We start from the raw sequence: 24,551 nt of genomic DNA, 5'->3' as shown, positions 1-24,551 counted from the left end.
AGGCCGTTTAGTATGGAGCTATGGCTGTTCGCTGGCTTCACGGTTTTTCCTGCATTGGGATTTTTGCCAGTACCTGCTCTTGTGATTTGCTGCCCCCCTGCAGGAGGCAGAGGACAGCTGAGCTGGCAGAGTTAACAGCGGCTGCTGGAATTGAGGGAAGCATTACCTGGCTTCACAGTTCCCCTACATTGTGATTTTTGCATTGCATGCGCGCATGCAGGCACAAACACACATACAAAATCATTCATTATATATTGTCAGGTCAAAAATTATGAAACTGATATCGCAATATGGACTTCAAGCCAGTTTTGGATGATATATTGATATATATACCCCAGCGCTTCTGGGGAACAGCAGTGAACAGCCATGCCATGGACAACCAATGCAAACTGTACAGTGGTTTGTGGACTTGGACTCCTTGTGGCTTTTGGGGCTGACTAAACGTTTCCCAGTTTGCTAAGGGGTAGCTTTGGGTGGCCTGTGCTGGAGTTTCTCTGACACTTGGCTTATCCTTGTAGGAAGCAAAAAAATATTCTTAAAAACATTGCTCTTCTTCCTAGGATGAGGAGTGTGTGCGGCTTGACAAAGAGCGACTGGCAGCTCGACTGGAGGGCCACAAAGAAGGCATTGTGCAGACGGAGCAGATCAGGCAAGTCTTGCTTTGTTTCCTATAATTGCTAATTCAAGAATTGTGATAATGCTCTCGACATGTAGGCCTTTCTAAAATGTGACACAGCAAAAATGGCCAACCGTTGAAAAAACGTTATCTGCGGTGTAACTGCAGGGACAATGTGAGATTTGTTGCTAACTTTTTCGTGGAATATTGTTAATAGGGAAATGGAAATATTCAAGAGAAGTAGTCAGTGTTTAATGGTATCTTGTCGAAAAGGCAAATGGACTTAAAATGTAGCGCATCTTCCGTATGAAGAGAGAGCCCGACATTCTTGGTGTTCCTGCTACTGGCTATGCAGCCTGATCTTAATCACGTTTACTCCAGTGTTGTAAATCCCACAGAATTTAGTGGGACTCATTTTTAAGTAAATAACGTCGAGCTGCAGCCTGACACCTAGAAAACTGGAGAATTGCTGCTCACCTCCGGGCTTCTTAGCTTCATTCCTACACCTATAAAATGGAGCCAAGGAGATTTAGGATTTTAAAGCTGGTGAATTGTTTGTGCTGTTTACGAAAGAAAAACTCAGTATTTTGAGATTAGAAAGAATCTATAGGTTCCTGGTTAATTCATGTAACTCAAAGTTTGACCACAGTACAGAGTTTTTAGGTATAAGGACTTACTTTAGCTTATCCAAGAGTCCATGTGTCCCATATAGGAAAGCACCAGACAGGATAGGTAGATTTCCCAATCCATCTCAGTGGATTCTGTGATACTATGTGCATGTGGGCACATGGAGCTAAGGGGGAGAATCACCTACAGATTAATTGCAAAACACATGACAGCAGTAAGAAGTACACTGCCTTTTTTTGTATAAGAAGCTCATGAAAATTGCTTAAGAAATTGCTGTTTCCTGTTTCTCGGGCAGGGGGAGAAGTGTTGCATGCACAGCTGGGTGAAATCAACAGTTTTCCAGCAAAAAGGAGGAAGTATTCTTTCACATTTGTGTGTGTGTGAGACTTATTTACGGTTAAACATTGTTTCAGGTATAATTTTAAATTGCAATACAATTTATATTGAAGAAAATACTCATTTAGCAATTGTTCTGAGGTCAGGGATCAGATCATTCAACCTGTCATTTGAAATCCAAGAGCTGTGAAAGTCCAGAAAGGTCAAGGTCATTTTGTCTAGCACTAAGGCAGCAGCACCAGTCTTAAGACTGTGGAAAAGGACAACTATTTGTACTGTGTTTCTGGTTTTTCTTAGGTTTGTATGGAAATCCGCCCCCCCCCCCCCTGCAAGTTTTCTACTTGACAAAGGAAACTCAGAGAAACCACACATAATGTGAAACATGAGCTTACTGTTGCATGCAAATACATACATTGGCTGTGTTTAAATGTAACAGTAAGTGACACGTCATTTAAACCATGGTTTGTTGAACAAGCCAGGATTCAGCTCACAGACATTCAAACAAACCATAGTCTGTTTCGGCTAATGTTGGCCTGCTGTCTGTTCTCTCTCTCTCTCTCGAACCCATGCTACCCACAGCCTCTCTCAGCTGCTATGGTGAAGTCATCTGCACATTGCACAGAACTGCCAAGCATTATTGTTTACCATTACCATTGGCAAGAAACACTAATGCATTCCTCCAAGGGTATCAGTCACTTTTGCCACAACTTTAAGAAAAAAAAGTCCTACAGTATTTCTTGCTTCCCTCTTTCCCTTGTAGGCTTATTAGCCCACTTTGTTAATCATTTCCTTCCAGTCTACCTTAACTAGTGTATTTCCTATTGTGGCCAATCCTTAAATAAGAAACTCCCCCCCCCCAAGTTGTTCATGAACTAAGCTGTTCTTAAACCAAGGTACCACTGTACAATAATGGGTATAGTGGTACCTTGGTTTAAGAACAGCTTAGTTCATGAACAACTTGGATTAAGAATGCTGCAAACCCGGAAGTAGGTGTTTTGGTTTGTCAACTTTGCCTTGGAAGCAGAACATGTTTCACTTCCTGTTGAGTGTGTTCCATTTGTAAATTGAGTCCCCCGCTGCTATGGGAAAGCACACTTTGTAAGGATGCTTTGGTTTAAGAGCGGACTTCCGGAATGGATTAAGTTTGTAAACCAAGACATCACTGTATTAGCAGTAACTTGAACCCTTAGGACTTAAAAGGAAGCTGTTGCAGAAACAGAGTTTAGTGGCAAGTGGTGGTTTTAGGCCACACTGTGCTAATTGCATCTGATCCTCTGCTAATATAAGAAAGAGTGCTTAGGCATGGATAAAAGTTCCTATGTCCCTGAAAACAAAAACCCTCACAAGAGCTTGCCAGTGGAGAGGTGGGTGAGGTACAGCCAGCTATGCAAAGTAATATCTGAGCTTTCTGTAAGTACCAAGCCTAGTGAGGCTTGCTGAATGCACCAACCAGCTGATCAGCATTTCTAGCAAGCCTGCTTTGGGCAGGAATTGGCTGCTGTACAAATGAGGAACTCCAGAATGCAGTCAATCCCACTGGGGCTTTGTGTCACTGCCAGTCAGCTGACTTGTGTTGACAGGAAGCATCGCTTTCCAAAAATTGGGAGCACACTTTTAGGCTTCTGATTGTTCCTTTGCCGCTGTATCTCTTCCTGCCCTACAACTGATGTCTCATGGGATGTCAGGTGTGGGGCAGGTGGGTGTGGTGATAATGGCCTTGTGGGCAAATTGGGCTTTAACTGAGGCCTCATTTGGCCCAGTTGCTGGAAGTTCTCACTCTCTCTGCCTCCTCCACATCCCCCCACCCCATGAGCTTAAGGACACATAAAAAGAAAGATGATTGGGAGAGACAAGGAAAAAAGCAAGTTTAGGCACTCATTTTGTGTTACAACTACCAACTGGAGTGGAAAGAGTTTTAAGGAGAAGAGGACCCAAAAGATGCTGGTCTCTCATATTATCCACATACAGTGGTACCTCGGGTTACAGACGCTTCAGGTTACAGACACTTCAGGTTACAGACTCCTCGAACCCAGAAATAGTACCTCGGGTTAAGAACTTTGTTTCAGGATGAGAACAGAAATCGCGGCGTGGCAGCAGCGGGAGGCCCCATTAGCTAAAGTGGTACTTCAGGTTAAGAATTGCTTCAGGTTAAGAACGGACCTCCAGAACGAATTAAATTCTTAACCCAAGGTACCACTGTAGTCTTAATGCTCACATACATAGTTCTAATCTGTAGCTTAGTGTTATGTCTGAATCAGATAACAGTGTCTGGAAGGAAGGAAAGAACAAAAGAAAGAAAGCCAAACCTGGCCCAAGGCCTGTAAATTAGTTTTATCTCAATCTCTCAATATTGATACTTTTGAGATTTTTACAGTAAAACCTTAAGACCATGATTTATTGAGCTTGAAGATTTTTGTGGTTTATCACTGGGACATTCATTTTATACCATTGTTGGTATAAAATGCTGGTTTGTAACTCTGCTCAATCTTTTCTAGATCCTTGTCTGAAGCCATGTCTGTGGAAAAAATCGCTGCTATCAAAGCCAAAATCATGGCCAAGAAAAGGTCCACCATTAAGACTGATTTGGATGATGACATAACTGCTCTTAAACAGCGAAGTTTCGTCGATGCGGAAGTTGATGTAACTAGAGACATTGTCAGCAGGGAAAGGGTGTGGAGGACTAGAACGACCATTTTACAAAGCACAGGCAAGGTAAGGACTTAGCATATTTGTGTCCCATCAACTGACAGATGATTCTATGTCTGCCTTTGATGTTCAGTAAGAACAAGGGTCATTTTAGAGTTCGAACGTAGTAGTGCAAATAGCAGACCAGTCCTATGCGTGTTTTCTCAGATGTGTGCAACTACTGTATGTTCACTTGTACTTTCCCCACATAAACATGCATATGGCTGCAGCTTAAGAACTGTCAATATACACCTCTGCAAATTTCCTTAGAAATTGCTTGTTTCTCAATCATTTCTCAGTCTCAATCATAGTTGAACCGTGATTTGGTTGTTATCGTATGCATTTTTTCATATCCTAACTGTCAGGGAACTGCCATCGGAAAGGCAGGTGGTGGAGGGGCTCTCGGAAGCTAGGAGAGACTCAGCAGCGGAGGAAGGTACCAGCAGGGGGAGAGAGGGAGATCAGAGAGAAAGTGAGTCGAAGGGATGGCTCAGGGAGTCTTCCAGCGAAAACAGTGGAGAAGTCTCAGGACCTCCTATAGGTACACCCACTCCTCGCCGGAAACTGTCGCGCCGAGAATCCAGAAGACGCGTTTCCGTTAAGGAGCTTTTATGCTGGAGTAGATTCCGTAAACGCCCACTGTCGGATTCTGCCAGCGATTAAGGGAGTCATGTTCAAGGGCTCCGCTAAGGACAGAGTTTGAGAACCATGCCCAAACTCTGAGGGACTAAGCTTTTACGCACAAGCAGCTCATCATCCCATCACACTAACACTCTTCAGAAGACACACTTTTTTTCTTTTTTAGCTTTTTGGTCTTGCTTAACATCATAAAATGACTCCAGAGTCTATAAAGTATGAAAACCCCTAAATGTTTTACCTTGTCCTGCTCCTACAGCTGTTAACTCTTCTAGTTCAGTAAGGTACCAATGTTTTGCATGGTAAGTCTTAGGCCAGTACAATCCCTCCTCCTCCAGTCTGATTTGAGACTGGATTCAATGATTCAGATCAGCCCTGAACTGGGACGATCTGGGCACAACCCACAAATCCTTAAAAAAAAAAAGAAAAAAAGAAAAATTGTGTTTCTAATACCATTCCATATATGAGAAATAAACGGGGGGAAATACAAAGATCACAAAAAACCTCTGAAATAGAAAATAAATAACAATTTTAAGATTACAGATAGGTAGCCGTGTTGGTCTGCCATAGTCAAAACAAAAACAAAAAAAATTCTTTCCAGTAGCACCTTAAAGACCAACTAAGTTAGTTCTTGGTATGAGCTTTCGTGTGCATGCATACTTCTTCTGAAGAAGTATCTGAAGAAGTGTGCATGCACACGAAAGCTCATACCAAGAACTAACTTAGTTGGTCTTTAAGGTGCTACTGGAAGGATTTTTTTTTTTGTTTTAATTTTAAGATTGTAAAACATAAACTGAAAACCAGAAAGTATTCCTCCTCCAACTTCCCATCCTCTCCTTCCATGGTTCCATTTCTCTGTTCTTTTTCTCGCATTTTCTTGGTTCGCCCCATCTATCGCAACTACAGTGGTACCTCTAGTTACGAACTTAATTTGTTCCAGAGGTCCGTTCTTAACCTAAAACTGTTCATAACTAGAGGTGTGCACACAATTTCCATTCTCATCCTGCAGCAAAGTTCTCAACTCGAGGTACCTCTTCCCGGTTAGCGGAGTTTGTAACCTGAAGCGTTTGTAACCTGAGGCATTTGTAACTCGAGGTTTTGTTGTTTAGTCATGTCCGACTCTTCATGACCCCATGGACCAGAGCACGCCAGGCACTCCTGTCTTCCACTGCCTCCCGCAGTTTGGTCAAACTCATGCTGGTAGCTTCGAGAACACTATCCAACCATCTCGTCCTCTGTCGTCCCCTTCTCCTTGTGCCCTCCATCTTTCCCAACATCAGGGTCTTTTCCAGGAAGTCTTCTCTTCTCATGAGGTGGTCAAAGTATTGGAGCCTCAGCTTCAGGATCTGTCCTTCCAGTGAGCACTCAGGGCTGATTTCCTTAAGAATGGAGAGGTTTGAAATTCTTGCAGTCCATGGGACTCTCAAGAGTCTCCTCCAGCACCATAATTCAAAAGCATCAATTCTTTGGCGATCAGCCTTCTTTATGGTCCAGCTCTCACTTCCATACATCACTACTGGGAAAACCATAGCTTTTACTATACAGACCTTTGTCAGCAAGGTGATGTCTCTGCTTTTTAAGATGCTGTCTAGGTTTGTCATTTCTTTTCTCCCAGGAAGCAGACGTCTTTTAATTTCGCGGCTGCTGTCACCATCTGCAGTGATCATGGAGCCCAAGAAAGTAAAATCTCTCACTGTTTCCATTTCTTCCTCTTCTATTTGTACTCGTATACACTGTACTCATATACACATTAGTTTTTTCTTACCATGCTGAAAATCTTACCATCCTGCTGGTTTAATTGTTTGTTTATAATATATTCAGTAAAAATATCCAGTTTTTTATATATCCAGTTTCTTATATTTTTCATCATTTTGATTTATTATAGTGGTCATCCCTGCTAACTCTGCATACTCTAACAGTTTAATATGCCATTCTTTTGTTGGGATCTTGTCTGTTTTCCATTTTGGGGCTAGTAATACGCATGCAGCTGTTGTCACATAGAGGAACAAGTTTCTCTCTTTTTTAGTCACTTCTGTTGTTATTAATGCCAGCAGATATGCTTCTGGGTTTTTAGAGAAGGGTTTTTTAAGCATTTTTTTTAGTTCATTATGGATCATTTCACAGTAGTTTTTAATTATACTACATGCCCACCACATGTGGTAAAATGATCCCTCTGCTGTCTTTCATTTCCAGCAATTGCCCATGATGACCCACAAATCCTGATCACATTGCAAGAGGGGGGGAAAACAGAAATTCCATTGACTTGCCTTGGGAAGCCAAAATGGCTATATTTTGCTCTCCCCCCCCCCCCGTAGGTGCATGAAATTTGGAGATATGGTAATTCATCAATAAGGGATTAACACTTCAAAGTTTCAGATGCTGGAGTAAACATGATTAAGATCAGGCTGCACAGCCAGCAGCAGAAACGCCATGCTATTTATTTATATGGCGTGAGCGCTATATTTTATGTTCACGAACCTTTTCTACAAGGTATCATTAACTACTGACAATTTCTTTTGTCTATATCTATATTCCTGTTAACAGTATGTTATGAAAAATGAATTTCACACTGTCCCTGCAAGTACATTTCAGACTACACTGAGTTCACGGTTTTCAAGAGTTGGCCATTTTTTTGCCAGTGCACATCTCAAAATTACATAGAAAATGTATGATATGTTTTAACAAGCTACTGTACAAAAGCCTGACGACAACAGCAATACCTTCTCTGTGATCTGAACTGAAAATGCTTGTTCCAAACTGTGACTCAGTGGAGGTGTGGTGACATGACATAGGCCTGGCACATACCTGTTGGAAAGGTTGCAGAGGAGGAATCTCTGCCAAGTGTTTTAGAAGAGTGGCTACTTGACTCGATGTGCAAACAAATATGCACATGTTGAATTTTGATGATTGTGGGTGCAGAAAGAATAAAGCAGGGTGTTGGTTTTATGTAACACTGGAACCAGGATTTCATAGATTTGGTCATGAAGTTCCAGATGCTTTCTTCTCTTGAGCATGATTTCTTCCTTGTTGGGAATTGTTTGGTTTTGTTTGCCTCTGATTTTAAAACAAAGCCTGGTATGCTTCTAAACTGACTGTGTTCTTGAAGGTAAATATTAAAACTCTACTACCTGCAGCGATGGTGGTGCTGTGGGTTAAACCACAGAGCCTAGGACTTGCCAATCAGAAGGTCAGCGGTTTGAATCCCCGCAATGGGGTGAGCTCCCATTGCTCGGTCCCTGCTCCTGCCCACCTAGCAGTTTGAAAGCACGTCAAAGTGCAAGTAGATAAATAGGTACCGCTCCGGCAGGAAGGTAAACGACGTTTCCATGCGCTGCTCTGGTTCGCCAGAAGCGGCTAAGTCATGCTGGCCACATGACCCGGAAGCTGTATGCCAGCTCCTTTGGCCAATAAAGCGAGATGAGTACCGCAACCCCAGAGTCGGTCACAACTGGACCAAATGGTCAGGGGTACCTTTACCTTTACCTTTACCTGCAGTGATGCATCATTGGCTTTCAAACAGTGCAAACAGAGTGACATTCTTTTTTAACAACAACAGTGTTCATGAACTGAACACTGTTGTTGTTGTTGCTGTTGTTGTTGTTGTTGTTGTTAAAAAAGAATGTCATTCTATTTGCACTGTTTGAAAGCCAGTCTGAACACTGGGGAAATCTCTGGGGGACTATTGCTGTGTCTGTGAGATGTGGCTTTGAATTTAAATGCCAGTATGCTGTAGGGATTAGAGTGTCAGCTTAGGAACAGAGAGACCAGGGTTCAAATCCCCACACAGCCATGAAGCTCACTTGGTGACCTAGGGACAGTCACTGCCTCTCAGCCTAACCTACCTCAGGGGATTAAATGTGGAAGTGTGTGTGGGGGGGGGGCATGTATGCTATGTTGAGCTCCTTGAAGAAAAGGTGGAATATAATTGCAATAAAATGAAAATAAAAAATGAATCGTTTAGTACATATTTAGATTAGTACATATGAAGCTGCGGTTTTGCCAGGATCTATGACAGTGAGGTCTTGCCACTATAATCACTGTATCGAAAACAAAATGTATGCCAAAGAACAAGTTATGCTGCTCATGCCAAGCCACAGGAGTTTGAAATATTGACATGTTGGTTCAGATATCCTGGCAGCAATGTCTACAATTTAAAGACCATGTTCTGAAGAAGGAATGTTGCAAGGTCCTTGATATAATTCTCAGTATTGGCTACCTAAATCTTCTGTTTTTGGTAGATGTGTATTTTACACTAAACTAAGACTGCTGTGGCAGGATGCGGGTGGTGCTGTGGGTTAAACCACAGAGCCTAGGACTTGCCGATCATAAGGTCGGCGGTTCGAATCCCCGCAATGGGGTGAGCTCCCGTTGCTCGGTCCCTGCTCCTGCCAACCTAGCAGTTCGAAAGCATGTCAAAGTACAAGTAGATAAATAAGTACCGCTCCGGTGGGAAGGTAAACGGCGTTTCCGTGCGCTGCTCTGGTTCGCCAGAAGTGGCTTAGTCATGCTGGTCACATGACCCGGAAGCTGTACGCCGGCTCCCTCGGCCAGTAAAGCGAGATGAGTGCCGCAACCCCAGAGTCATCCACAACTGGACCTAACAGTCAGGGGTCCCTTTACCTTTACCTTTATGACTTAAAACATGGGAGAGTGGAAGTTGGATCAGGACCAACTGATAAATCAGTCTGGTTTGTAGATCATAGGCCACTGTTCTTAACTGTTTTTTCGTGATAGCAACAGAAGGATGCTCCTCCCTCTTAATTTAGACTTGACCTGGGGAAGATCCATGGTTTTTGATTTGGAAAGTGAGTTCCCTAGTTATTATTCTGTGCTACTTTGCCCCTGGCCACCTATTTTCTACTTGGTGGACTCTTGTTTCTAGTAAAAAGAAAATTCTATAAAGCTGAAGTCTGCCCACCCCTGACTTAAACTGTTAGTAGAACAAGATGTTTAAAATGTTTGGGGCAAAGGTTTTGAAAGTAAGCTGAAATTGCTTTGCACAAAATGTACCAGTACATGGTAGGTTGCCTGCAATGTGTCCCTTATTTGGTAACATCTAGTGACAGGCTCATCAAATGATGAGAATGTGCACTGAAATACTGCTATAATGATGGACTACAAGTTGGGAAGTGTTGGGCGCTGCTTGCGTCAGTATATCCACATTATTTCTGACAAACGTTATGGTGGCATCTTATAGCAGGAATGTATCATAAGCAGTCCCGGAGAAGGGGCAAAGCAGGACAGGTTTTTTGTGGGTAAAGGGGGTACTAACAGCCAGTGAAGTGAGGAATTACATTATGATATGGGCAACCATAAGCATAGTTAATGTTAAGCACGAATGAACTGCATGCCGGTGATCACTTCTCAATTGTGAGTGGCAGTAGTTGCTGCTCATGGTTTAGTGAAAGACAAACCATAAGTTGGGTTCAGCTGGCAGAACAAGCAAAGAGTATTGAACAAGGTGTGTTTACACCCTCAAATTACTTAGAATTTGGACGCTATAAAGCTGCTAATGTATGAAATATATTTGTAGAGAAAAATAAAAAAATGATCAACACTGATCAACACTGTGTTCCTCTTTTCCTTTTCTTTTTGTATTGTTGCTTTTCCTCTTTCTATTACTAGCCTTTGCTCCTAATTCCATTATTGAATATTTGGGCCTTCAGGTATTAGTAGGGGTATACACACATTATTCATGGCTCTCTGGGGCAGTTCCCTTTAGAATTTGATCAGTGTAGCTTTATCCAAATTCTTACCCTTGAATACTAGGGTATTGTTAACTGGAACATTTCAGATGACCTCTAACACACCCGCAAGATTTTCTTTCTCATGTCAGTAAGCTTAACCTTGTTTCGCTGCAGTGCTTGACAGTGAGTTAGTTTGTTCAAAGAGAACTTCATTCTCAAAGCAGTCTCTGTAGTAGCTAATAATGCAAGAATTCTGAATTCTCAAAAGGCCGCCCTTATAGTGAAGGTGCTGGGTTGCCTTTTAAGATGCTGAGTTTTTTTCAAATCCACTTTGTAGGTCTGCATCTCAAAGCTCTAAGGATACAAAAGAAGAATCCCCTTTCTTCTCCTCACAGACAGTTTTCTGAATGAGCACTAGATGGTGGTCTTGTTCCACACATGATAAAATTATTCGCTTGATGGAGTCTGAGAACCAAAGGAATCAATGTGCACTTGGAGCTCTAAGAATGATTTTTCCTGCTGTGAGCTCATTCCAATGACAAATTTCAATAATGTTAACATGTCCAACATTTTGAGTTAGGAGTCTTATGCATGTTTAGATCGAGGCGATTTGACGACCAGGGGAAAAAATTCAATTTAAATTATTGCTGTAAATTAAGTTTTCCAATCAGTATATATCCTGAATAAAGTACATGAATTAGTTGCTTAAGCAATGAAAGCATATTGGTATGACACTAAATAGTCTTTATTTCACCTAGGAGTCCACAAATTCTGACTACTAGCACTAACCAGCTTGTGGTCCTCAAGCAATTTAATATTTACATTTCAAAACAGATATCTGTTTCACCAGGCTATGAATAACTCAACCTTTATTTAGGTCATGGGTTTTGAGGCTTTGCCCAACCCAGATATTTTGGACTACAACTCCCATCATTCCTTGCCATTGGCCATTGTGATTGGGAATGCTGGGAATTGAAGGCCAACATCATTTTGAGAGGCACAAATTACCCATCCCTGATTAGATTTATGAGTACATGAAATGACTTTATGGAGATTTTAAGAAGCAGTAACCTGTTGGTATCTTGAAGACTGAACATTTTAAAGGAAAAAAATGGTGTTATATATTGTAGTAGACCAAATACGTGGCAAACAGAAAAGTCTTAATCCTGTTTGTAGAATATGTCACACTTTAAAGAAATATAATCTGAATCCTGTTTGTAGGGAGGGGAGTAATTTATGTTTATATTTATACCTTAAGCAATCATACTTTTGCAATATTGTTTAGTATGGAAAATAAATAATTAAAACATTAAACAATTTTTAAAAACACATTGAACATAATAAATCAGGTTTGGGGTTTTTTGTTGTTTTTTTAAAAAAAGACTGAATTCTGAGCTTTAGAAAGTTAAATATATTTTTCAACTTTACAGTGCAGGTTTAGCAAATGAGTTTGCCCATAGGCTTGATTGCAGAAGTGATAAAGCCCAATGGGGGATTTGTATGGCAAAATTTGGTTGGTATTGTGGAACAGCAGAAGTGCTGGATGGGGTTATAAAGTAAAGGACCCCTGGACGGTTAAGTCCAGTCAAAGCCAACTATGGGGTTGGGGTGCTCATCTCGCTTTCAGGCCGAGGGAGCTGGCGTTTGTCCACAGACAGCTTTCTGGGTCATGTGGCCAGCATGACTAAACCGCTTCTGGCAGAATGGGACACCGTGACAGAAACCAGAGCACACATACCTTCCTGCTACAGCAGTACCTATTTATCTACTTGCACTGGTGTGCTTTTGAACTGCTATTTTGGCAGGAGCTGGGACAGAGCAAAGGGAGCTCACTCCATCACGGGGATTCGAACCACCGACCTTGAAGTCAGCAAGCCCAAGAGGCTCAGTGGTTTGGACCACAGCGCCACCCGTGTCCTGGATGGGAGTAACAAATTTCAGCTCTTGCTCTTGTCTCCCCACTTCAAGTGGCATAGGGTGCCCGAAGTGTCCAGCTTTGGTGGCCTAGCTGTTGAAAATACACTTCAGCCTCTCCCTTGCAACACACGAGTGTGCCCTTGCACACAGTTTGGAAGTCAGTGTACTGAACTATTTTGTGTAAGTTGCTACACTGCCACCATCTGTTGCCACGTATGTGTGTACTTACTGAGCATCACTTCATTCTAGGTCTAATTGTCTGGAGCAGATGCTTATTTGTTGCACGTAAATGTGCCCAGGCATAACAGATGGACATTTGTTTTGTGTGTGTGTGTGTGTGATGCTACTACAATAGTGTATTCAACTGAAGAAATGCAAATAGGAGCTTCTCAGCCTACAGGCAATGGAGCACATGTTGGCCTGCCAAGAACTTCTCAAACCACGCAAAGCTTGAGCCTCCTTATTTCCAGCCACTTATGTATTCTGTGACTTCAGCCAAAGATCTGCCATCTGACTGTAAGGCCAGAAGTATTGGAAATTGCAGTTTGTGGGAAAGTGGGTGGAATAATGAAATACGCTATAGCTTAAAGCAGGTTCATGGTAAGAGAACTTGTTTAGCAATAATAATAATAATAATAATAATAATAATAATAATAATAATATCTTATTTATACCCCGCCCATCTGGCTGAGTCTCCCCAGTCACTGGGCAGCTCCCAATCAAGTGTTAAAAACAATACAGCGTTAAATATTAAAAACTTCCCTGAACAGGGCTGCCTTCAGATGTCTTTTAAAGATAGGATAGCTGCTTATTTCCTTCACATCTGAAGGGAGGGTGTTCCACAGGGTGGGAGCCACTACCGAGAAGGCCCTCTGTCTGGTTCCCTGTAACCTCACTTCTCGCAATGAGCAACTTGTCAGACTTCATTTTAAAGCAGTGCTAAACAGATTATTTGGAAATAAACTGGGCAGGAGTCATGCTCCTGGCCATATGGAAGGAGTGGAGGAGGAGCTGGACGCTGTGCTCAACTTTGCTAAAGTTAATGCAAATCATGCTAAACTATTGCTTAGGGTTACATGCAGATGAGACATGCTTCCAGTTCTGTTGAAGTAATTTCTAGCTCTAGGTTTTGAGTTGAACCTGTCTACAGTACAGAAATAATATCCTAATACAGTAGGTTGCCGTGAGCAGGTACAGTGGTACCTCGGGTTACATACGCTTCAGGTTACATACGCTTCAGGTTACAGACTCCGCGAACCCAGAAATAGTGCTTCAGGTTAAGAACTTTGCTTCAGGATGAGAACAGAAATCGTGCTCCGGCAGCGCGGTGGCAGCGGGAGGCCCCATTAGCTAAAGTGGTGCTTCAGGTTAAGAACAGTTTCTGGTTAAGAACGGACCTCCAGAATGAATTAAGTACTTAACCTGAGGTACCACTGTATTGGAATCCATTTTGAGGGGCAAAGCACAGCTAAAATAATTCTTTAAACCCTTGAGTTAAAAAGCATTTTCCTCATTTTAAAAGAAAACATTGGACATTTCAAAAAAGGGCTAAAAAATACACCATTTCCCCATTTCTCTTTCCCATCTCATTAGCTCCACTGCAGTTAATGTCGGTGCCAAAAGTTGCTTAACCGTGATTGAAGTAGAAGAGCAAAGTTTCTTCAGGGAGGAATCTGAGTGTGCATTCCCAAGGGCTTGCTCTTTGTTTGCTAACTGCAGTAAGCAAGGGAGCTAGCTAGCATTATATCTGCACTGGACCCTCTATTAAAAAATACAGTTCATTTAGAGTCTTTTAAATGGGGTATAGGCTTGAACTGTCCATTCATTTCTATATCATTCCAGCCGCTTCTGAAGATGACTTTATACAGCTGACTTGAATGAGATGGTCAGGTATTGGTTTTTTTAATGGAATTACTACCGCAAGGGGCCCTGGGTTACTCTCGTGTAGTCTTAAAACACACATCAACGTGCAAGACAGGCACATTACTAAGAATGTAGCACACTTAGAACTTTGCAGCTTGTGTCTGTTTTTGATGCTTTAATGTTTCCATACTTAATAGGAGAGAACCATTTTGCATTATAAATGTTTTGCAGGGAGCTCTGCTACTGAATACATTCATTATTACTTAGAATTATCGGTAATGGAGGACATCTGTTGTGTACATATGCCATTCAATATGAAGTGCATCTTGAGAGTTGATGTAAAATTGTTAAATATGTGCCCTTTTAAATATGACTGATATTAGCATTATATGCTGCTTTTAAACAGCCTAATATGGTTTACTTATGCTGCCTCATGCTGAGCTCCTTTTAATAGGGTTAACATAGTAATTTTCTTGGTTTGAAAGGCCTATATTATGTTTTTCTTCTTCTTACACATTTGTGCACATCCCGAGTCATCATTTTTCTAGTGTACCTAGCTTTTTATGCTTTAAGGCAAGATCCAATATTAGTCATGTTTGGAGTATACCCATAGAAATCAACATTTACAACTAGATTACCAGATTACTAGTATTTATGCCCTGCATCCAGGTTTATGTACCCTCCTTTTATGCTGCCAGGTGGTCAGGATATAGTTTAGTTACAGAACATTTAAATTTTAAAATCTCTTAAACATATATTCTAGTTGAAACTCCCTTTTTGTGGACGCTCTTTCCTTAATTGTTGGCCACCTCTTTACGAGAAAGAGCTGTTGATATTCCTGATGGTGGAGAGTAAAGCTTCCAGAAAAAAATATACAGTGGTACCTCTGGATACGAACGGAGCCCCCTTCGCATCCTGAAGTAAACGTAACACGTGTCTGCGGGTCGCGTTCCGCCGCTTCCGCGCATGTGTGTGACGTCATTTTGAGTGCGCATGCACGAGAAGCGAAACCCAGAAGTAATGCGCTCCGTTACTTTCGGGTCGCCGCAGAGCGCAACCCGAAAATACTTAACCTGAAGCTACTTCAACCCGAGGTATGACTGTATTCTGTCCAGTTTTCAAATCTTTAATGGAGTTTGAATCAGAGCCCCAGATTTCAGAGCCATGGAGCATTGGAGTAAGCCCTTTGCTACCAACTATCTTTAGGGACGGTTCAGTCAGCTGACCTTCCTTTTGGTAATAGGATTTCATCAGTGCCCCTATGGTTTTCTGTGCTTTGACTTTTACTGTCTCCAGATGACACTTCCATGAGAGGATTTCATTAAAGAGTGCACCCATGTATCTAAATGAGTGAGTTTGTTCTATGGCCTGCTGATCCAAGCATCATTTCTATGTAGGTCTGTGTCTGCCAAAAATCATAATGTTGGTCTTAAGAGTAATTTGTAGCTAGGCTTTCCTGTTTACAGTATGTGCTATACACCTCCAAGAGATTTTTGAGGAAAGAGAGAGGGGTACTAAATAATCTGCATACATCAAGATTGAAATCTTTCTGTCTCTAATTACTGGAGAGGGGAAGTTTGCATTGGCTAAATAGGCACCAAATCATTAAGATAAAAATTAAAAAGAGTGGGAGCCAGAATGCAATCTCACTTTACTCCTTTTGACGTTTTAAAATCACCAACCTTACCACCCTTTAAACCTACTCGGAGCCTCATTTCTGCGTAGCCGTATACTTCGTGGATCAATAGTGTAAATCTGCATTTGATATTGGCAATTTGAAATTTCTCCCAGCTGTTTTGATTAATAGAGTCAAATCCTGCAGAAAGATCAATAAAAGCTACATAAGGATTTTTCTTAATGTTCTAGGATATATTTTTATAATATGGTTCATAGTAAAACATTGATCAATGGATAGGTAAGGTAAAGACCCCTGGACAGTTAAGTCCAGTCAAAGGCAACTATGAGGTGTGGTGCTCATCTTGCTTTCAGGCTGAGGGAGTTGGCGTTTGTCCACAGACAACTTTCCAGGTCATGTGGCCAACATGACTAAACCGCTTCTGGTGCAACGGAACACCGTGACGGAAACCAGAGCGCATGAAATTCTGTTTACCTTCCTGCCACAGTGGTACCTATTTATCTACTTGCACTGGTATACTTTCAATCTGCAAGGTTGGCAGAAGCTGGAGCAGAGCAATGGGCGCTCACCCCATTCAACAGATTCAAACCAATGACCTTCCGATCGGCAAGTTCAAGAGCCTCAGTGGACCACTTTTGCCTTCTCTCTGATGTCTTCTGAAAACTGTACTGTAGGCAGTCTGTCACAATTTGTATTACTCTTTTTAACCGATCAGTATCTACTGATGTTTTATTGATATTTTATTGATAATTATGGGCTGACTTCATTATTCTTTATGTTGTAATACATAGGAGCATTGGGTAGAGTTCATAAAACCTCTTCGCATTTCATGGAGAGAAAGATTATTGTAATTAATTAGAACGTATGCGCTAGTACTCATGTAGACACACATTTTATCAAATAGATTTATATCCTGTGTTTCCTCCAAAATGAGCCCAGGGTTGCAAGGGTCATTTACATACAAAGGTCACTAACTAAACTTCACACCTGCCTTTTCCTCCACTTGTACCAAGCTGAAGAAAGGAAACTGTCACCAAGTCTTAAGAGGAGGGCATTTGTCACTAGCTACTTTGTATTTTCTAAGCATTAAAGTCTCTCTTCCTTTAATACATTTGTGCAAAGAGACAGAAACTGGAAATATGTGACAACTCATGTGCATGTGCAAATTGACTAAAAGCTGTTTCACATGCTACTTATTATCACTTACTGTCTGAAAATGTGCAAACAGTAAGAGACAGAAGAGTGGCAGAAAATATTCAGTGGTTTTGTCAGTTGCATTTCTCAAAATTGTGGCTTCTAGCTATACTTTGTAGTACACTGTATAGATGTAAATTTATATACCACACATTTCTGTTATACACTGCTTCAGAAGACACTGGGTAACAGATAAATAGCATAACACTCAATCTCTTGTGTTCTAGAACTTTGCCAAGAACATTTTTGCAATTCTTCAGTCCGTCAAAGCAAGAGAAGAAGGACGTGCACCTGAACAAAGACCAGCACCAAATACTGCACCAGTGGTAAGACATATTCCTCAGTAAGGGATTTGGGTTTAATTAAAAAGCAAAAGGATTCAGGTACTGAGCATTTAATTGCAAAACAGATACCTTTAATACTGCTTCCCATGTATTTTGTCATGGCAATAGTTTGAACGTCCATATTACAGAAGTGAGGTTTATGTGAAGACTTACACTCTGGAAGAAATTATGTAGACAATTGAAACAGAATGCTTGCTAATTTTAAAAGGACTTTGGCAATGTTGGCACTTGTACTTTCCTTAAAATTCCAAGTACAGTCAAATCTCGGTTTCCGAATGCCTCGGTTATCGTATGTTTCAGCTCCCAAATGTTGAAAACCCGGAAGTAAGTGTTCTGGTTTTCAAATGTTTTTCAGAACCCGAACATCCAAAGCTCTTGCAACTAGGCGGAAGCAGTGCCTTGGTTATTGAACGTTTTGGAAGCCGAAGAGGCTTCCAGAAAGGATTACGTTCAACAACTAAGGTTTGACTGTAGCAACATTTTTTCAAAAAAAAGAGTCCAGAATAAACGTAGGAAGTGTTTGAATCCATATACTTGTGTGAAATAAAACAGATTTATTCAAAAACAAGGGCAGCATCCAACAAAATAGTTCTGTTAGTGCAAGAATTTCAGTTTGTGCAACGAAAGTTGCTCTCCGTGCAAGCACACCCACCCCAAATCTGCTCCAGAAGCCTGGAATAACCCCCAGAACAGGTTTAGTGTGCAGATTGGAGAAGAGAGGGAAGAGAAATTATATTGTGCAACCAAATGTCCCTGTATTGTATACTGCCCCAAATTCCAAATTGGTGTAGATTCTACTAACAAGACTCCCTAAAATACTATTATACTGTTTAGTTTTATTAATAGTGGATCTGTTACAGAGGGTACTTTAATTACCACTCTTTCTGGATGGCATTCAGGTTTTGCCTCTGCTGTGGACCTTCGTTGGCATATCTCAGCTCTTCTTCTATCCCCCTGCTGTTTCCATGCCTTTCTGTGTTTTCCGTGTCACTTAGTTAGGATAGAGTTTGTTTATCTAGAATCAGCAAGGTGACCAGGACTTAAAACCAATGGCAGCCTGGTGTTACAAAGTAATGATGATGAGGCACAATACCTGGTGGTTGAGTTGGCTCAAATTCCCACTTTCCAAAATTCATATTCCTAGTTGTACCAAAGTCCGGTGCACTCTTTCCATTCTCGCCGTAACTTGCATGTAATGATAAGATGACGTCCAGAACTGCGATGGCCACTTGAACATTGAAATGGATGGGACTTTGTTTCACGTACGCTGTACCGAATGATTGAAACCGTGTTAGTAAATGGCCTATGCAAAAGATGGATGAATTGGAATTTGCTGCCCCATTAGGCTGACAGCATTTCAATTACACTTAGGGAAAGCTTCCGCTCCTCCCAAGTTTGTACTTAATCTGTGCATCTCAGTTCCAAATGGCATTTACTTAGCAATAAACACCTCTGACTTGTTGGAACCTGTATACCTGTTCTCAGTGTCGGCAATTTTGGTTAGAAAAGGCAAATTGGTTGGCAGTCAATTTCAATTATTAGGGGTCGAAAGATCAATAAAAGCTACATAAAGATTACTGTGTTCTTTATGTTCTTCGTATATATATTCCATTCTTTCTCTTAGGTTTAATTCATAAGTTGTTGGATTAGTTTGAGAACTACTGACCCTTGCCATGCCAATAACATTTCTAAATATTAACCATGTGGATCAATTCAATAATGGCGTTGGAACCACTTTTATCCATCTAATCTGTTTTGGGGGGTTTTTTTGGTTTTGGTTTAGGAAAGCTTCCATGGCACTGGCATCAGGCAACTGGAAAACAGCTCTTGCATTGCTTTGCTAACTCTTTAAATTGAGCCTCACTTAGTACAGTATGATATTGTGCTAAGTTTGGAAGACCTTTCCACTAGTTTTAGAAGTCAGTAGATAAGCTTAAATAGCAAATCAGGTTTAATATGAAGTACCTTTGAATATATTAAAACAGTAAGAGTTGAATCCAAATACAGTTTTGTGCTAGTGAACATCTAATGTTCCGTTAGATGGGGAACATGGTTTTTTCCCAAGTTCCCCTATTTGCTGCAACCCTCTGCTTAATATTTAATAGGGTTTCTTGACATGCAAAAACAGCTTTTCAAAGGGTGCAGGAGCCTGCAGAGCTAGGAGGAAGTGGCGAAAAGCAAATGTATTGATTGCATTAAGCAAATCCATTGGATATAACCCAAAGTAAATTCTGCATCATCATTTCACATATCGTAATAATAATCTAAGTGTATTTTTTTTATTATGACTTACATTAGCATGCCACAAAACTTATACTTTACATTTTTGTTTTCAGGACCCCACTTTGCGCAACAAGCAGCCAATTCCAGCGGCCTATAACAGATATGATCAGGAAAGGTTTAAAGGAAAGGAAGGTAAGTTTACTTGTGTTACCTGTTTTCAGTGTCAGCAATTTTGATTGGGAGAGGGCACACATGATAAGTAAAACAGTACAGTCGTACCTTGTGTAACTTACCGGCCCCCTTCCGAATGCTGCGGGTTACGCGCTCCGCTAACCCGGAAATAGATGCCCCTTGTTGCGACCTTTGCCCCGGGATGCGAACGGAAGATTAAGTACGTAACATGAGGTACCACTGTATGCTTATTTTCAAATCCCTGGAGTTGACCGTGTTGATCAGGAACCTGTTTCCGAAAAAGTAGCAGATTAATGGGGAAAATGAAATAAGACATAGCTATTAAGAAGCAAATGGTACTTTTAAAATAGTAAATACCTATATTTGAATTTTATGAATTCCTGATATGTCATATTCATAGTTTCTTTGCTGATAGTACCGATCAGCTAGACAGTTCTGACACTTGGTACTTAAACAATCATCTTTTCTTTATCAACTCTAGAAAAGCTGAGGTAATTATTTCAGTTCTGCTTTCCTGTTAAACAAAAGCCTAGTTTCCTGATAAATTATATCCCTAGAGTGTCTCCATTAATTAATATGTTATTGGGAAGAGTCTCGTCTTTCCACCCCTCTCCAGAGAGGTGTAAGAATAAAATATGTCAGACACTCATTTTCTGTCAATCTTTCTCTCTCTGTGTGTACATACCTCTGAACAAAGGTGTACCAGTTGCCATCACAATTTGACATTCTACATTGTGGCCACTGAGTTGTATCCATATGAGAGCCCTCCACTGATGGAAGGATCCCAGCACAACCTCTGAACATATTGTCACCAGTTCCACAAATTAAGGATCAAGATGATTCTGAGTTGGCACTGCAGATCTTGTCTTCTTAAATCAGGATTTTAACCTGCTTTAGGCTGCAATTTCCACTTGTGAAGAGTGGACTCTGATTAGCACTATCATCCACAAACCTTAGAAAGGCTGGGAGGGACTCATGCTCAAGAGTAGAGGGGTTGCTGGTGATAGGGAGTGCAGAATCTAGGCCCCTTAACTGTAGCTGCATTGTGTTGGCCCCAAATGAAGAGGCCCCAATTGGCTGTGGCTCTTCTGCTATCACAAAATTTCGATGCCAGGAGTTTTATTTTTTCATCTAATGTTCTGTGACTTGATGTCTTGTGAAATGATGCTTTAAATATAAAGGTAGCTTATACATTTAATAAGTGTACTGAAAGGAACCACAGGATAGCTGAGCTTGGGTAAACATGGAATCAGACACTCAGAATTTCTTTCCAAATGATTGGCATGCCATACAGGTGGCCGTGTTCTTGTTCATGTGAACAATTATTACAGCTCTGGTTGAATAATTACTGTTCTGCCCATTTTATATGCGCTTTGACAATGTTAGTTAATGTTCTTGGCATCTGTCTGTCTCAAGAGACAACGGAGCACGCCTCTGAGGGTCTCATGGCTGCATTAGCAGCACCTAAATGATTTTCCCAGGATGCACACCTGGGCAGTGTGTATGGAGGTCCAGGGCTGCCCCAGATTACAAGACTCCCCTCTCAGCCTCACTGACACGGTCCAAAGGAAAGCAAAGCAGTACATTTGGCACCAGCTTGGCTGCAGGAGTAGCTGGAAAGAAGTGTGCAAGGAGCCATCCTATCATCTTAGGGACTCCATTCTGGATTTGTGTAGCATTTACTCCTTAGCCTTTTCTCCTCCTGAAGATACCCTGCAAGGCAGCAGAAGTTTAGGACTGGAGTTTTCCTTCTCCTGGATATGCAGTGTTCGAAACTCCCATTGTTCTAGGCACATTTTGCGACAGGGAATTTCATTAGCACGAGCTGTTTATGAGCTCTGTGTGCAGTATTGCGCTCAAGATTTCAGATTAAAACTGCAGAGTTTGAGCGTTTGAGATCCATCAGCTACTCTGAAGTAGAAAGAGACCCTCTTAAGAATATTAGGGGGTGGGCAGGGGAAGGACTAGACCAGGGGTGTCAAACTCAAATTCATTGGGGGCCGCATCAGCAGTTTGGTCACCCTCAAAGGGCCGGTTGGCCTAAAATATTTGATCAGGCTGAGACCCCCGAAGTTGATGGGCTTTGACATTTAAATGGGGTGTGTGTGTCATGTGATAAATTATGTGAGGTTCGAGCTGGTCTTTGACCAGTAATAAATTATGATGATGATGTGAGGGGGGGCCTACCTGCCCCCCCTCAATATTTTATTCAAGCTGACACCCCTGTTATGAAAGATTACTAAAGTCTGCCCCAGTGGTGATGTATCATAACATTGTGCAGGCCCAGTCTGAGGGCACCTTTACTGGACTGCGTCTTGTGGCTGGGGCTTGTCTGTGCCTTCTCTCCCTTCTCTGCCTGTTGCTGCCTCCTCCCTGTGCCAGGCGCTGGCGGGGGGGGGGTATTTCTGACGGGGGCCAATGCTGCTTGTTCCTCCCTCTGCTTTTCAACACTGCAATATATCGCTACCGTATCACAACATCACTATCACAATGTTGAAAAGTTGGTATCATCTGCTTTTAGGGGCTGAGGGGCTTACTCAGTACGGACAAGGGCACTCCTAGGAATTTATTGGATTTCAAATCCCTGGATTTCAAATCCCATTGAGGGGGGAGGGACAGACTTTGGTAATATGGCACCCTGAGTGAGGACAAAATTTGCCCCCCCCCCCTAGAATAAATAGGCATCGTTATCATTATTTTGTGCTCTCTTGGCTCGGGGCGCCCGCACGGCCCCAAATCTGGCCCTGGTGGAGGAAGCACATTTCCACGACGGGCCGAGCTGCCCCTGTGGATCCGGCTGCCTGAGGCAGCTGCCTCCCCTTGCCCTCCGTGGCAAGCAGAGGCTGAGGAGGCGCTGGGCTCCCATCCACTTGCCAGCAGCTGTCGGGGAAGGCGTCCGGCCGGGCTCCGGGGCTCGGTGGGGCCCGCCAGCAGAGGGCGGCGCTGCGCCTTGCCTGGGCGTGGAAGCCCTGCTGGCACGTTGTTTCCCACGCCGCGTGTCCGCGCCGCGCTCCCACCTCCATCTCGACTCGCTCCCTCCCGTCCTCCGCCTCCGCGCCTCGCCTGCCAGACTCGCACCCCTGCCAGGCGGCGCAGCGAAGGCCGAGCATGGCGCTAGCAGCGGCTGCCGGGGCGTGCGGAGGAGCGTTCGGCCGGGCAGCTCCGCTTGCTGCTGCTGCTCGTGCTGGGCGCCTCCTGGGCGGTGCGGCCGCCGGACCGGAGCGGCAGCCCACGGGACGAGGCGGGCGGCCTGCGGGGTCGCGCCGGCGGGGGACCTCCGGAGGCGGCGTCTCTCTCACCACCTCCTTCGTGCTGAAAGGCGACGCGGTGCACAACCAGGCGATGGTGCACTGGACGGACGAGAACAGCAGTGAGAACGGCGGCTACACGGGCCACATGATGAGGTCTGGAGGGCGTTGTGTTTGACACCTGTGGACTAGACCATGTGAAAAATGAACATAATATTTTAGCTGCAGTTCATTCATTTTCAGCTTTGTATTCTTGTTATAAAAATAACATGCCCAGACATTCCATTGTTGCGCCCGTAACCTAGGTCTAAGGTGCCATATGGCTCCTAGCTTTTAATATATCAGTTTCTAACACTGTAGATGGGCTGCCTTCCTAGGTTGATGGGCCCCACCTATCCTTCACTTCCCTCTACAGCACATGCAGAAAATGCCTTCTTGACCATTGGTACCGCTATTGGTCTCATCCGCTCAATCCACCAGAGAAGTCCCAAACTCACTGAGCGTTTGAGATCCATCAGCTACCTTTATTTGGTTTAGCCAGCCAGTCAAATCTTTTCTGGGGTGTGGCCACTGTTGCGTGCTGACAGCTTCTAGGAGCCACAGGTGAGAGCTGCGTGCAGCGTGGGGACCAAAGGTTGGCAAACTACCCACCAGAGGTACTACCCCCATATACCCCATGTTAGCTAATATAGCAATGCTATATCCTTAGATATAGCACAAAACAGTAGTGCAGAATTACCATTGCTCCAGTATACTGGGCAAAGATGGTTGTGGAATTCAAAATTTGCTGCCCATAACATATACAGTATGCAACTCCTCTTCAGCAAACCTCATGCTGCCTTTGCACAGTGTGTCTGTCTGTGCTATCACTCCCCATGCCTTCTGTAATGGCAATCCAGTTTAGTTAATGCCATGTCCCTTAGTCTGTTGCATGCTTTTCAGGCATGCTTTCTGTTAAGACTGTGTTGTTCAGTTTTTCTGGTTTGAAGAAAACAATGGAGATTGGGTTGCAGAGTGTATTTCCCCCACAGCTGGTAATAGCTTTGTAAAAAGGAAATATTCACATCCTTTCTAAAGCGATTTCGTGTCCTCAAAGATTATAAGAACAGAGTCACGGCTTCATATCTTGTGAATAAAAAGCCCTATGGGTTTAACAGAGCATGGTAATAAACACTGGCAAACCTTTAAGCAGAATACATCAGCCTTTGACAAAGTACAAGTAATTTTTTGGAAATGGTTACTGTCTGATAAAAATAACTCTGTCTCTGTGACACACCAAACACTCAAGTGGAAAATGTGATTAAGCTGCAAAAACAGTAAAGACCTCTAACTATCATCACAAGATAT

The 24,551-nt window shown here is 42.5% G+C and overlaps 1 protein-coding gene and 1 long non-coding RNA gene across 2 annotated transcripts in view; one reads left to right on the top strand and one right to left on the bottom strand.

Annotated features, from left to right (window-relative positions):
* The window catches only part of LOC310847534, a 603,822-nt gene that overhangs the window by 25,437 nt on the left and 553,834 nt on the right, over positions 1 to 24,551 (bottom strand). The gene's annotated exons all lie outside the window — the stretch shown is intronic.
* Positions 1 to 24,551, top strand: part of CDC73 (cell division cycle 73) — a 109,653-nt gene that overhangs the window by 13,751 nt on the left and 71,351 nt on the right. The window contains exons 6-9 of the mRNA XM_083745355.1: positions 561 to 649; positions 4,075 to 4,291; positions 17,425 to 17,523; positions 19,878 to 19,956. Coding sequence (XP_083601481.1) covers positions 561 to 649; positions 4,075 to 4,291; positions 17,425 to 17,523; positions 19,878 to 19,956 — 484 coding nt within the window. The remainder of the gene's footprint in view (positions 1 to 560; positions 650 to 4,074; positions 4,292 to 17,424; positions 17,524 to 19,877; positions 19,957 to 24,551) is intronic.

This window comes from Podarcis gaigeae (assembly GCF_964106915.1).
Source record: "Podarcis gaigeae genome assembly, chromosome: 6".
Classification (NCBI taxonomy): Eukaryota; Metazoa; Chordata; class Lepidosauria; order Squamata; family Lacertidae; genus Podarcis; species Podarcis gaigeae.
This window is presented reverse-complemented; position numbering and strand designations above follow the sequence as displayed.